At 38.5% G+C, this 15,025-nt stretch overlaps 1 protein-coding gene across 6 annotated transcripts in view; it reads right to left on the bottom strand.

The window, feature by feature from the left end:
* The window catches only part of rbm27 (RNA binding motif protein 27), a 160,274-nt gene that overhangs the window by 28,178 nt on the left and 117,071 nt on the right, over window positions 1-15,025 (bottom strand). For 5 of the 6 annotated variants that reach the window (XR_005460510.1, XM_038796137.1, XM_038796133.1 and 2 more), the window contains one exon: window positions 13,758-13,868. Coding sequence is in view for 5 of the 6 variants with exons in the window: in XM_038796137.1 (XP_038652065.1) it covers window positions 13,758-13,868 (111 nt within the window). In the remaining variant the exon portion in view is untranslated. Of the gene's footprint in view, window positions 1-10,251; window positions 10,607-13,757; window positions 13,869-15,025 lie in introns of those variants that run through there. The other variant, XM_038796134.1, reaches the window with a different exon arrangement.

The raw sequence follows: 15,025 nt of genomic DNA, 5'->3' as shown, positions 1-15,025 counted from the left end.
AGCAATGTAGGCCGACTAAAAACTGAAAATTGAGATAGTCATTTGATAATGGGGAAATGGCAGACATGTTGAACAATTACAAACACTACCGTGGGCAGTACTGTAGCATGGCGGTTAGCTCTGTGGCTTCACAGCACCAGGGTCCCAGGTTCGATTCCCTGCTGGGTCACTGTGTGGAGTCTGCACGTTCTCCGTGTGTGTGCATGGGTTTCATCCGGGTGCTCCGGTTTCCTCCCACAGTCCAAAGACGTACAGGTTGGGTGGATTGGCTATGTTAAATTGCCCTTAGTGTCCAAAAAGGTTAGAAGGGGTTATTGGGTTGATACAGACTAGATGGGCTTTCATCTAGGCTGTCAAACAATGTCACCTAACTTTGCATCATCCGCAAATTTGGATACATGACTTTCTAAGCCATCATCCAAGTCATTGATGAATAGTGGATGAATAGCCTCCTTCTGCACTGTATGTTCTATGTTAATTACTTTGCCTCAGTATTTAAAGTTGAAAAGGAGGATAACTTGCCGGAAGTTCAGAAAAAAAACTAATAGTCGATAGAGGACAGGGACTTAATACAATTAATGTACGTTGAGCATCAGTAACTAGAAAATTAATGGAACTAACGAGTGACAAATCCGCAGGACCTGACAGTTTCTATCTAAGGGTGTTAAAGAAGGTAGGGGAGCACATTGTAGATTCCCTAACTATAATCTTTCAGACTTCTCATATTCATGAGCAGTCCCTCTGGATTAGAAACTTGCACATGTCACTCCACTTTTTAAGAAGGGTGAAAGGAGGAAATCAAGGAATTACAGACCAGTTCGCCCAATGTCTGTGGTGGGGAAATTGCTGACTAACGTAGTGGCCAGGGGAATATCTGTGGATGTCATTTATATGGACTTCCAGAAGGCACCAAGAGACTGTTAACTAAGGTGGAAGCCCACAGCATTGAGGTCAAATTATTGACATGGTCAGGAAATTGGTTTGAGTCGCAGGCGACAGAGTGGAGTTTAATGAGTAATTACTCTAATTGGCAGGAGGTCACAAGTGATGTACCTCAGGGATATGTGTTGGGGACCTCAATTCTTCCCAGTATTCATCAATGACTTGGATGATGGCATAGAAAGTCATATATCCAAATGTGCGGATGATACAAAGTTAGGTGACATTGTTAGACAGCCTAGATGAAAGTATAAAATGCAAGGAGATATTGACAGAATGGCCAAAAGTGTGGCAGATGGAATTTAATGCAAGCAAGTGAGAGGTTATCAATTTTGGACCAAAAATGGATAGAGCAGAGTATTTTCTAAATAGAAAGAGGTTATGGGTGGCACGGTAGCACAGTGGGTAGCACCGTTGCTTCACAGCACCGGGGACCCGGATGCGATTGGGTCACTGTCTGTGCGGAGTCAGCACGTTCTCCCCGTGTCTGCGTGGGTTTCCTCCGGGTGCTCCGGTTTCCTCCCACAAGTCCCGAAAGACGTGCTGGTGAGACGAATTGGACATTCTGAATTCTACCTCAGTGTACCTGAACAGGCGGCAGAGTGTGGCGGCTAGGGGATTTTCACAGTAACTTCATTGCAGTGTTAATGCAAGCCTACTTGTGCCACTAATGAAGATTATTATTATTAGGTGAATGTTGAAAGAGACTTGGGTTCAGATGTTTAGGTCCTTAAAATGCCAGGAACAAATGCAGAAAATAATCAAAAAGGTTACTGGAATGCTAACCTTTATATCTAGAGAATTGGACGAGGAAGACACAGCTATACAAAACCCATTTGGAGTACGGTGAGCGGTGCTGGGCATCACATCTTAGGAAGGATATTTTGGCCTTGGAGGAAGTGCAAATCCTGGATTACAGGGGTTGAGTAGAGGAAAAATTACTCAAATCAGACCTTGTTTCGCTAGAATTTGGAAGGTTAAGGGGTGACCTGATCAAAGTATCCAAGATATTAACAGGTAAAGTCAGGGTAGATAAAGATAAACTATTTCCACTGGTTAGAGATTCTAAAATTAGGGGGCAGTGTCAAAAATGAGGACTAGACCGTTCTGAAGAGATGTTAGGAAGAACTTCTGCATTCAAAAGGGCAGTAGAGATTCTGAACACTCTCTCACAAACAGCAATTGATGCTAGATCAGTTGTTAATTTTAAAATCTGAAATAAGTTTTTGTTAAGCAAAGATATTAATAGATTATGGGCCAAAGGCAGGTATTTTGAGTTAGGACAGCTCAGCCATGATTGCATTGAATGGCAGGACAGGCTCGAGGGGGTGAATGGCCTACTCCTTTTCCTATTTTCCTATGTAATTGATTGTAAATAGCGAAGACCTAACAATGATGCTTGTGGTATTCCAGTAGCTACAGCCTGCCAAGTCAAAAATGGCCCAATTATTTCTACACTATTTTCTGTACATAACCAATCCTCTTTCCACGCTAATAAATTACATTCAATGCCATGGTCCCTTGTGTTGCACCTTTTCAAATGCTCTTGGAAAATCCAGAACATTACATCGCTTATGTTCCATGCAAGTTACAACCTCAAAACACTTTCCCTCTAAGTTGGTGTTGCATTGTTTTCCTATGGGCCCTGTTACATTACTAACAACGGATTCTTCACCACTACTGATGTCAGTCTGACTGCCCTTCTGGATGTTTTCTCCCTTTCTTTATTGAGTAATGGGGTCATGGGTTCTCTTGCATCACTGTTTGGGCAATACTATACTCAACCTCACATTAACCTTTTATGTTAATCCTTTATATTACACCTTCACCCAAGTATTTACAAGTTATCCCACTTTACCCCATACATTATATCATTACTACTACTTAAACCCCCCCCAAGTTGGAATTCATAGGTTATAGCGGTCTGGCAATCCATATCTTGGTCTCCCTATTATTGGTGGAATGATTTCATGTTTAGCTGTTGGGCCCACCAAATAAAGTAGTGTCTTAGCAGTGTACAGCTCGTGTCTTTTTACCTAAACCTGAAGCAATCATGTATCTAGGAAATCTCTTTCTCCAAAGTCCCCAACCTTGTAATAAATCTGGGCATTGGATACGTCCAGAGGATAAGTTCAAATTGATCTGGAAGAATGGATTTCTGATCCATGACGAAAACTTTTAATTGCACGTCCAGCTTCAAGATGTTTTGAAAATTCACGATACATTTCTTCAGAAAGGGTTTCCCCACGCTACCAGTTTTGGCGTGTACCCGCAATAATGGCATTCGCGATCTCAGCATTTACATTTTTTCAATAGTGGATGCCTGGATCAACTGGTTAGAATCTTCCCACTTTAGCGCAATGTTCTTAGGCCTTGGAAGCATTGTGTCCCAGCTTTTGCAGTGTTTTTTAAGCTGCCTACTTAATCACAATTAATTTTTGTTTGAAGCAAGCTCGGCCACCATGTGTTCAGGCACCAACTCAGGATTTGGGATTCTCGAACTGCAATTTAACAGCAATTTCTAACCAATGCAGTGTTTAACTTTTTTCAGATCGAGGAATTTTACATTTTTAGCTCACCCCTGCAAGGCCTGCTGACTGTACAATCTGGGTATCTAAGGTGGACTTCCATGGGGTTCAATGGAGTCTTCTTCTGCCATGAAGAATTTGGAAATCTAGAAATCTTCCAGATTTCAAACCTTTCTTTGAAGCTTTTCTCTGGTAATTCTCCTCTGTGCCTTCACTTTGAGCTTTTCTTCAGGTAAGAATAATGCTTTGATTTCTTTTCAGTTTTCTAGGATTTTAATTTTCTTCTGCAGTGTCTGCAAGGTTGAGTTATTCCATTTGCTACCACCATGTTGTAATATGTTGGCATCGTTCGGTAGGGCCTATTAAGATATTTGCAGTCTATGTAATTCATAGAATTTACAGTGCAGAAGGAGGCCATTCAGCCCATCGAGTCTGCACCGGCTCTTGGAAAGAGCACCCTACCCAAGGTCAATAACTCCACCCTATCCCCATAACCCAGTAACCCCACCCAACACTAAGGGCAATTTTGGACACTAAGGGCAATTTATCATGGCCAATCCACCTAACCTGCACATCTTTGGACTGTGGGAGGAAACCGGAGCACCCGGAGGAGACCCACGCAAACACGGGGAGGATGTGCAGACTCCGCACAGACAGTGACCCAAGCCGGAATCGAACCTGGGACCCTGGAGCTGTGAAGCGATTGTGCTATCCACAATGCTACCGTGCTAATAACAGTAAGTTATTAACTACTGGAAATTACGTACAGTAAAAAAAGTCCAAGCTCGCTTCTACATACTCTTGTTGGTTCTTTCCAACACTACATGATGCTGAGGTGCAGGTCATGTCTTCTCTTACATCACTGTGTGGACAGTACTGGACTCAGTCACACATTATGTGCCAGACCCTTATACAAGAAATTACATTTAATCTACAGGGTCCACCAGCCTCTTTCTTGAAGTGCATGTTCAAGAATCTAACATTGTCACAGAAGGCAGCTCTGAGCAAAAGGTTGAGGGTAATTTTTCAAAGTGCTCCAAACTGTATCACCTCTTGCCAAAGAAATAGTCCCAAGTGCTGCAATAATTCTGAGACAACGGTGGCCTTATTTCTGGGTTAATCATCTTCGGTTTCCTAATCCCAAAATGGAAAGATTATATTCTAAGAATTCTTCTAATATAAAAACCTCTTGTAGTGTAATAAATTCATGCCCATAGACAATATGGGGTTGAAAAAGTACATCAATACAAAGCAAAACAATGCTTTTAAAGTTTGACTTAAACTACTGCACTTAAAAACATCCTAACCTGTGTACTTCAAAAGTAGTAATATTTTCACACATTTCCTGGTATAAAATGCCACTTTTATTCATTTACCCTGCTGCTAACTTCCCAGATCTCTGAATTAGAAAGTCCACCTTTCCACATAACTTGATTGAACCAATAAATTTTACTTTTAATACCTTCATTCATAAATATAAGCAAATGTGCTCCTATGATGACAACAAACCTCTTCACACAGTACATTTAATAATTTGTGGACCCAACAATCATGATTAGAGGCAAAAGCATCCCTTGTCCGGTGGCAGGCAATTAGATTTTGCCACCTCTTGCAATCCCAGTTAGTGTCATAATGTCCCAGAATGGAACCCTGGCTCAGAAGACCTAAATGTTTTATTTTAAGAAAACACAGGACAGTTACAGGATTGCCATTTGGTTTTTAACAAGAAGAAAAAAAATGTATTAAGAAGTTTGAGTATTATCTTCACAAATGTACCCAGATTTCAAGGATAACACCCCACTCTGAAACCAAATGGAATATGCTTCTCAATCGATCTTCCATGGATTTCTCCACAAATTTCCCCAGAAGAATGGCATGAGTGTTTCCAAACTCCACTCTCAGAAAAACACTCTTAAAATCTTCATTCAAACAATGCTATCAGGTATTTTCATCAAGAACCCACCTCCAGGTTTTCTAACTATCCATTCAGGATTCCTGTGTCTTGAATGCTTGCACACAAACTCGGATCCAGCCACTGATTATGTCAACTAACGTCTCACTGTAATAAGATCTGAAGTGGTCTTAAGGCTCACAAACCTCAAGACCACTTCAGATATCTTTCTGGTTTCTCACTAGCCGACTCCTTCTCAGCTCTGTCCATCTTCACTGCACAGTACATTGTTCGAGATTCAGTTTCCTCTTCTTCTCCAAGCTTTTATTTACTTTTCACACTGTAAACCTCTCCAAGCACAACAGAAACACTATTTGAACTGATCAAAACCTCCTCACATGCATTTAATCTGAATCTACCCTTTCCTACACACACCACTAAAGTAAGCCTACTTAAACCTTTAACTTATTTTTTATATTTAATACAAATTTGGTTAATCTAAAACATGTTTCATCAGGTTGCTGGTAAATAGAACAACAAGAAAGACTTGCCTTAAAGTGCTTTTCACAACCAATCAAGTATTTTGTTAGTCAAGGAAATACAGTGCTTATGAAATGTAGTTACTGTTGTAATGTAGGAATATGAAAGCCAGTTTGCCCACAGCAATCCAACCTCCCATAAAAAGCAAGTGACAATGACCCCACAAACTGCTCTTCATGATGTTGTTTGAGAGATAAATATTGGACAGCACATTGGGATAACTGCTTTATTCTTCTTCAAAATAGTGTCATGGGATCTTTTATGTCCACCCAAGGGAGCAGATGGAGTCTTGGTCTACCCTTCCATCTGAAAAAGACCACGTCCACAGTTCAACACTCCCTTATACGTCACTGGAGTGTAAGCCTTGATTTTTATGCTCAAATTCTAGAGTGGGACTTGAACCCAGAATCTTGTGACTTAAAAGGCAAGAGTGCCCCCAATTGAACCAAGGCTGACAATAAATGTGCCACAGAAAACAACCTTTCAACTTTATAAATACAACTTTAATCAAGATAAATCTCACTGAACTGTTTAAGCCCAACCATGACATTCACTTCCACCGCAATAATGAAATAATCTGGCACACAATCCAAATAAGGGTTAACCTAATTGCATTGGTAGAGCATCTTTTTTTGAAGGGGACTGTCTCTATGAAACTAGAGGTGTTCATTTAAATTATTCAACTGCAGACAATACACTCCAACTCTAAATAAAATGTTGAATGGAATGCCAGTTACAAGATGACACATTTAGCATGCTAAGGAAAAAAAAGCTGCGGATATTGAAACTCTACTTATTGAAAATATATTACTCAGATATGGGAGCCACACAAATTGGCATGTAATGCCTCCAGAGAAGTATTGCAATGATTGTGAATGAATTATCTACAAGAGTTGGGTTGAAGAACTCGCCTAAAGAAAAAATGGGAAACTGATGTATGAAAAGGTCTGTTTGTCCATATGGAAGGGTGCCCATTCATCTTTTTTATTTTAAAAACAACACTTACATGTGCTGCACCAGTTCCGTATGAACATATTAAAGTGTAAAAACATAAATTAATATAAATAATTAGGTTATGTTGATCTCAGGTTCCCACAATAAAGCCAAATACCCCCAGAAGGAAAACGGTCAAATCAAATATCTTGGGTGCATCTTTACCATACAGATATTCAAACAAAATGATTTGTTCGTCATTTCATACCACACAGCCATTTCTTCAGATTGATCAAAAGTGAACAAAGTTCAAACTTTCAAATTTTGACAGTTTTTTTCCAATCCCCACTTTCAGGTGCAGGCCAATACACGAATGATATTGGTCAAGTTGCTTGATAAATGCTTGACACTGCATGGTTTCTGCTTTGATTCTCATTATTGTTGCAAAATATAACAAGGCAGCAATTGAGGATATTATACCCATAGGTATTGATGTATTAAGTCAACCTACGACTTGAAATTCAGGTACCAATTCTCAAAGTCAACTTGTGTAACTACCCTGATATCTGCTGTTCCGTCTTTTCTTCCGTACGTTTTCCACTCTTTGGCGGAGTTGCAAATATTTTGGTATGTTATTATTCAAACTCTTTCTCATGCCCAAGAAGCAATCCACTTTGATAGCCAACCATTATACATACTTTCAAAACTTTGTTGGCCATTTGTTCATTGTGATCAGGCAAAAGTTTGATGACAGGCTTTCTTGAGGTTACAGCACAATCGGTTCATCTCTTACAGCTGGATTGCTGGATTCAGTCTTGCTGTTGGATCCTGGCTTTCCACCTGGATCATATGTTCCTCTTGACAGTAGAAATTGAATACATTTTGGAGTGTTAATTTGTGCAGCACCCACCAATTCCTGTAGCTCCAAGTATAACCCTGAATAAAGAATACAGGAATCTACCCATCTACCACAAGGACAACTCTGTTCATTTAGGGTTGTGCATTCATCTCGGTCATGAATCATCCGGAAAATGAGCGCGTCAAACTTCGAAATATACACCCAGTTTCTATCGCGCAATCTTTATATACATGAGAGATTTCCAAACTTCTGCCTGTATGCTCCAAATGTTGAGTTATAAGCAGTACCCATACATGACAATACATTGTGCGCCATCGCTAAATGGAGGTACCAACTGTTCTGCTCAAAATTCTTCATCTCACTTATGATTTGCTAACAAGTCAAACGGCCTTAAGAATCAACCTAAGTTGTGTCCCTTTACACAAGATGTTTCTACGGAGTGATGGGCTCTCATTCACCAGACGAGTTAATGACACGATTTTCCCATAGTGTATGGCAGTACATTTTTATTCTATCATATACTTCTGTACTATCTCCCATATTGTCCTCATGAGGAATCTGTACGAGCACTCTGCTACTTCTCCCTCATTTACACCAACAGCTCACATTTACAAAGAATCATTCATATCATAAAATGTCACAGAAGCATTCTCAAACAAAATTTGACATCAAGCAATTTAAGGCAGGTGACCAATGGCTTGGTCAAAGTGTTGAATTTAAGGAGGATAGAGAGGCCCAAAACTTTAAGGAGGAAGTTCCAGCACGTGGGGCATTGGCAGCTGAAGATGCAGCCACCAAAAGTGAAGCAAACAGAATCATGGATGCAGAAGATGTTCAAACTGGAGGAATGCAAGATCTCAGACCATACCCATATGCTCATCAGGTCTACGAGGTTAACAACCTCTGGTTTATTAGAATAATGCAGGCAAAGGAAGACGAAAAATGTATGTAGCTTTCCTTAACCACTTCAGGTGTGACTTTCTTTTTCTACTTTACGCTCCACTGCACCTTTACAGTCTCCAAACTAAGCACTCCAACTGGAATTAAATGCTTTGTCACTTTTCTCTACACAGATGAGGTATAAGGGGTTAATAATCCACATCTCTTGTTGTCCTGATCCTCGTTTTCTGATAATATTGAACGATTCTGCTTCCTTAATTTAATTTCAGCTTGTTTGGCCTGCAAATGATATAACTTCTGCTTCATTTGTTACCAATTATTATGATGTAGGTTCAGCCCAGAATCTTATTTTGAGCCAAAGTCAAAAGTTAGCTGCTAGGAAACCACTTGCCCCCCAAAGCCCAAAATGCAAACTTCTGCATGAAGTAATGAGTTAGCAGTCCCTAGCAAAACCCATTTACTGTAGGTCACTTCAGAAGATGGGTCACTCCAAACACTGTTTTATAACAGATGAACCATCAAATAGATTTATTTTAGTTATCCATGGAACCAGCAAGATGGTGAATTCATTCTAATCCAGCAGTCTGGAGACAGTTCATGAAGGATCAAATCAGACATTATCATTTGAAAACATTCCTTGTAGAACTAATGATAAAAACAACTATTTTTTAAATGAAGAATTATCAGATTCCTTAATGAGTTATGAAATTCCAGTCTTCCTGATTTACAAGGACCCACATAGCTGCAGTCCATCCCACCACTTCCACAGCCAGGCTAAAATGGAAATGTTGAAAGTCAGGAAATATTTGGGAAATTTATGCTGTACTTGTAAAGGACTTTGAAGGTCAGTTTGAGACTTGAACGACGATCAAGACAACCTGTAAATGCAAAGCCAAGATGACAACGGCAATTTTGCTCGGATTGTTGCACAAGTCTCGAAGATTAACTGGTTAACGACACCATTAACTCAACTAACCCAAGTTGGATAGGCCAAGAGTCGTCTCATTGAACGGACTATTGTTCTGTTGATAAATTCACCATTGATGAATTTTGCCAACAAAATATATATATATATTCAGGATATCATATTCCCCTCAAAGGGTAATCAAAGATCTTCCAACCCTCTAGCCGATAAGCAAACTTTTAAAAGAAAACAATTTCCATTTTGCATGTCTTTCAAAACCTAATTTTTTTCCAAAGGTATTCAAACTTTATCACAGCTTTTTTAGAAAGAGAGGGCGCAGTTAAAATGCATAAGTTACATCCACAGTTGAATTAAAGAATAGCAGAGTTTTCCCAAAGAGCACTACCACCAACTAATCAGATATGGGTATTTATTGCTGCATTCAATGGTAAAGTTAACAATGAAATGGAAAACATTTCAGTGACTTGATACCACTTAATGATACCTGTCCACACAAAAACTCTAATGAAGGTGGAACTTCTATTTGGCTAACTATCCACCTTTAAACTAAAGTGTTAACCCTGAAAATGAACTTTCCTCACTTGAGCACCTATAAGGCACCTCATATTAAACCAAAGTAACTACAACTGTTTTTCAGCTTTGGGTTTTGGCAAAACAGTGCCACCAGAAACTAGTTTTTGGTTTAATTTTTTATTAGATGGAATTAGGCTTAACACAGACAACATCATACTAACACTTCCAAAACAGTGGCAACAATATGCTTTATTTCAAGATTGTTAGGTACATAAAGTTCATCTGCTACATACATACATGCATGCATCACAGTATCATCTTTATCTTGCTTTCTGAAGGGACGTGTTTTGAGTGGGGAAGGACAGGAAATATATGATGCTTGGATTTATTGCATTTCACATTTTCCCTACTTCACTTCTTTCTGTAATGTTATATAATGTTTTTGAGTACGTGCCATGACATATAGTCGTGCACCAAGTGCTGGGCCTTTCAATTAATTGCTTTGTTCATCAAATGCCTGATGTATTACAGCTATAGATTCCTCATCATTGACCTCCTTCCTGTTGGTGTCCCTGGAGCTGGAATTACACATAATATTGGTTTAAACAAAACCCTGCAGATCGGACCGGAAAAATCCATATCTACAGCCCTAACCTGAATATGAAATTCTATTATTTGTTTCTGAAATACCCTAGTGATTCAGTTGCAAATTTGATTTTACTTGATCAAGTAAAATATTTATATATTTACTAGCTAATTAAGGAGAAGCTCGATCCTTTAAGCATATATGAATTTATTTCTGTGTGGTTGTAAATTTAAAATTTGAGCGATTAAGTTGTTTTTTGTTTTTGTTTTTTTAAAAGTATTTGTTTAAGGCCCAGCTCCAGTTTCATAAAATAAACTATTCAAATTAATCAAACAAAAATAGGAAAAGGGAGATAGTATTTATTCAAATGTGCAGCAAGTTTCCTATGGTGTGTTCCATCTATATTCCTGAACTCTGAAATTATATCAAATGATTCAAACATAATAGTAGTTACTGGGTTAATCTGGTTTTCTCTCTGAACTAAGCTAGAACAGAAGTTAACCTTTTTAAAATAAATACTTACACTCACATAATTTTAACTGAATATATAAGCCTTTGCACACTTGGGTTCCATCACCCGGTTTCAGTATCGTAGTATTTGCAACTTGATAGGAAATCCTTTCAAGTGTATCCTAATTCAAATGGCAATATTAGATCCTAATTTATTGGAACAGAAATTTATCTGAAATGGATTAATATCTGCTGTTTTGTGGAAGTGGACCATTGCAATGCTACATAGACAAGCTTGTCTATGTGAAATTAGAAAATGTACATTTAAAACAAAAGGTCAATTAATTTTACAAACAACCCTTGCACAACTCCAATTCAAATAAGCTTGAAAGTCAAAACAACTGCCATTCAGACAAGTGACAGTACCACATTAATGTCAAGAATCAACTCATGTCCAATGTAATAATCAATCAACAGAAAATCAAAATTGCTTTTAAACTTGTTCCTCTGCCTCCAATCACTCCCTGTGTGTGCCTCTAGTTTCAATTTTCTCTTGATTGCAACGATGATAAAAAGAATTACATTTTTGAATCACAACGAACCAGAATCCCCAAAATACCTGTGAAAAATGCGGATCCAAACTTGATAAAAGGTTATCACTGCGATAAATAGTTTGATTCAGAATTACATTCTTTTGTGAAACATTTGCTGTGATTTGTTAAGTGAAAGGAAGTTGAAACCTCACCAATTGCTACTTAATTGGTTACCATGCACTGTGTTCATGGTTTAAATTAGGGGTTAAAGGGTATATTTTACTGCAAAAGAATTTAAACATTTGGTACAGTAAAACATGATATCGAACAGCAGATGGGCAGCAACTACATGAATACTGGGCGAAGTGAAAATTCAAAACCTGCTGACAGACTAGAATTTCTCAAATGACAAAAATGGGCAACATTGTACATTCTTGTACGTTTTTTGGTGCAGATGTTTCTGAAAAAAAAGTTCCATATCTATCGGATAGCACATATTCATCTTTCAGAAGGCACTGGTATTAGAATTGAGACATACACCCACAAAAGGAGAGGGGAATGCTAAAGTGAGTCAAACACAAATGATGATACATCGTAAACATTGGTGAAATGGTAGAGGTTTTATTCTCCAGTTCAAATGAAAAGTTAATATTTTGGTCAGAGACCTAGCGCTTGTATTTTCAATTGCCACTGTATCTCTACAATCAGTGATTGATTTCAGGTTTAGTTTTTCCTTTGTATTACCATACAAATGTAAGTTGTGAATTTGACTGTACCAATTTAATATCTTTAATGCTATAAAATGCACTATTAATATTGTAGAATAATAACTTATAGATGGCTACAACTGATTAGCAGTGTGCAAGGTAATAGAAAGCTCTGGGTCAGCTAAGCTATTTTTAGTCCATTTTACAAAAAATGATCTCCAATGACTACATTATCATTCGTGAACCAAAGCTGTTCCTATATTTCTCTGATAGTACTGAATTTCAAATTCTCTCTGGTTGTGGATTGAAACCACTTTGGAATCAGGTTAAAAGTACGAACAATACTGCTGAAATACCTTAGTAACATTGTAGGAGATTAATTTACTTGTCCTACTGTTGCTGGATAGTTCACTCTTACAAAATGTGACGTTATGAGGTGACAAAACACAACATTGCTCGTACACCTGTAATAATTAATTTAATGAAGGAAAAAAAAAAAAAAAAAACCTTATGATGGACTGCATAGCCTGACTGTTTCAAGTGAGACCCTGAAAAGTTTCCCAAAGGCAAGGTGAATTAACCTTACTGCTTTACAATATTAATCACCCAATGTTCATAGGCCTTTTTTTTTAGAACTAAACATAATCGTGATTGTGCACATAACATAGTTGAAACCTTGTAAGTAAGAACGGACACATATTAAAATCCTTCACTTCAGCTGTTGTGTGTGCTCTCATCCAGGAGAACAGAGCTGCTTCAATTAGCTGCAGTGCCCGAGGTGAAGGTGGGCACAGTATATCACGGTAGGTTCAGGCTCCTAATCACTATTAAGGGGCTCCTTCAGAAAAATTGCACAGATGTTCGGTTAGGTCATGGCCGAGGTAGGCTGTTATGCCCCTCATGTTCCGATAACCGATTGATGCTCGCATAAGGAATGGTCACTTAGGCAACGCAGGGAATGGCCTGTTACCCACAGTTCGATGATCCAGCACGAATTAGCACCTTCAAGTGAGATAGGTTGAAACATTAAAAATCATTTTGTGCTTGCCTGTAGTTTACCAGTGATGAAAGTCCCATCATTCTGATTTTTGGGCACGCAGCAGATTGTGTCACGTGCACAGTCTGAAAGCTTGTGTCAATAATCAGTGCACACCTGTTCTTACTCAAGTAACACGGAGCAATTTGCATTAATAACCAATATACACAAGTTACAGTTTTTTCTGTTTTCCAAAACCAAATAATTTTATAAAATTAAATATATATATGTATTAAAAATTATATATTACTTCAACTAGTAATATCATCTTAGGAAGCATGTATTTCTGACACCTTCCTCTTTAGTCAGGGATCATCCTGATCTTAAGTAGGAATTATTTGTCTGACAAGAACCTCAGGAGCACTAATACTACTGTATTATTCCAAGCAGTGGGAAATTCTATGGCCAGTGCAGTACCTCTTCTTTTGGATCCTCTTCTTCCGGTTCTGTTGATACTGAAGGTGCTTTTGGCTTGTACCAGGAGATCTGAAGATTTCGGCCTTTGAACTTTGCGCCCTGATTGGCAGCCTGTGCAGGATTTATATGAATCAAGTTAGAAAATGCAATTGCTGAGTCAGTTGTTGATACAAATGTGAAAATCCATTTGAAGCAAGTTTTTCAACCCCACATTTTCTTCCAAATAGTTCTAAAGTACTACAAAATAAATGCAGCTCACGGTATAAAATGTCTTTACAGGTAACAATGATCGAGGTACTTAACATGCGGTGAACTACCAATATGTAAGCATGCGCAAATAATGAATCTCAAACAAAGATTTACCAGTATAATCTAATAATCTTGTATTGGTGCCACAAGTAGGCTTACATTAATACTCCGTTAAGTTACTGTGAAAATCCCCTAGTCACCACACTTCAGCGCCTGTTCCGAGAGAGAATTCAGATGTCCAATGCACCTAACACGCACTTCTGTCGGGGCTTGTGGGAGGAAACCAGTGCTCCCGGAGGAAACCCATGCAGACACGGGAGAACGCACAGACATAGCACAGTGACCCAAGATAGGAATCGATCCAGGGTCCCTGGTGCTCCGAAGCAACAGTGCTAACCACTGTGCTACCGTGCCACCTCCATGTAATTTTGAATAATTCCTTATAATCATTGCTTGACTTAGAATTTCCAAGAAGCTATAAATTATTGAATTATGGAGAGATTTAGGCATCTGAGAACAGAAAGTTCGAAGTTAGTGAACAGGGATGAAATTTGTTTAAAAGTTTGCTTTAAAAGGAATTTGGCCTTTATTACGAGGGGTAAATACAACAGAGTGTAAGTTATATTTATAGTTATATGGTATTCTGGTTAGGCCCAGAGTACTGCATTCAGTTCTGGGAACCACACCTCAAACGGATATATTGGCTTTTCAGGAGATGCAGGAGACTTCGCCAGAATGACAACTGAACTAATAGCATTAAATTATACACACAAGTTGTACAGACTACTGCAACAAGTCAGATTTCTATACCTTTAACACAAATGAGACAAACCAAGGCATTTCACAGGAGTGTTATAAAACAAAGTATGAGACAGGACCACCTTTAATGGATTGTTGCTTTTGAAGCACACGGCTTGTTCCCCAGGTGTAGTATTACAATTATGGACATGTGGTTTTTAAAACAAAACAATGTTTATTCCATGAACTCAAATTAACCTTTTAAATAAACATTGAATCTC

This window comes from Scyliorhinus canicula, chromosome 4, assembly GCF_902713615.1.
Source record: "Scyliorhinus canicula chromosome 4, sScyCan1.1, whole genome shotgun sequence".
Taxonomy (NCBI): domain Eukaryota; kingdom Metazoa; phylum Chordata; class Chondrichthyes; order Carcharhiniformes; family Scyliorhinidae; genus Scyliorhinus; species Scyliorhinus canicula.
The sequence above is the reverse complement of the archived record's forward strand: the minus strand, read 5'-3'. Positions and strand labels throughout refer to the sequence as shown.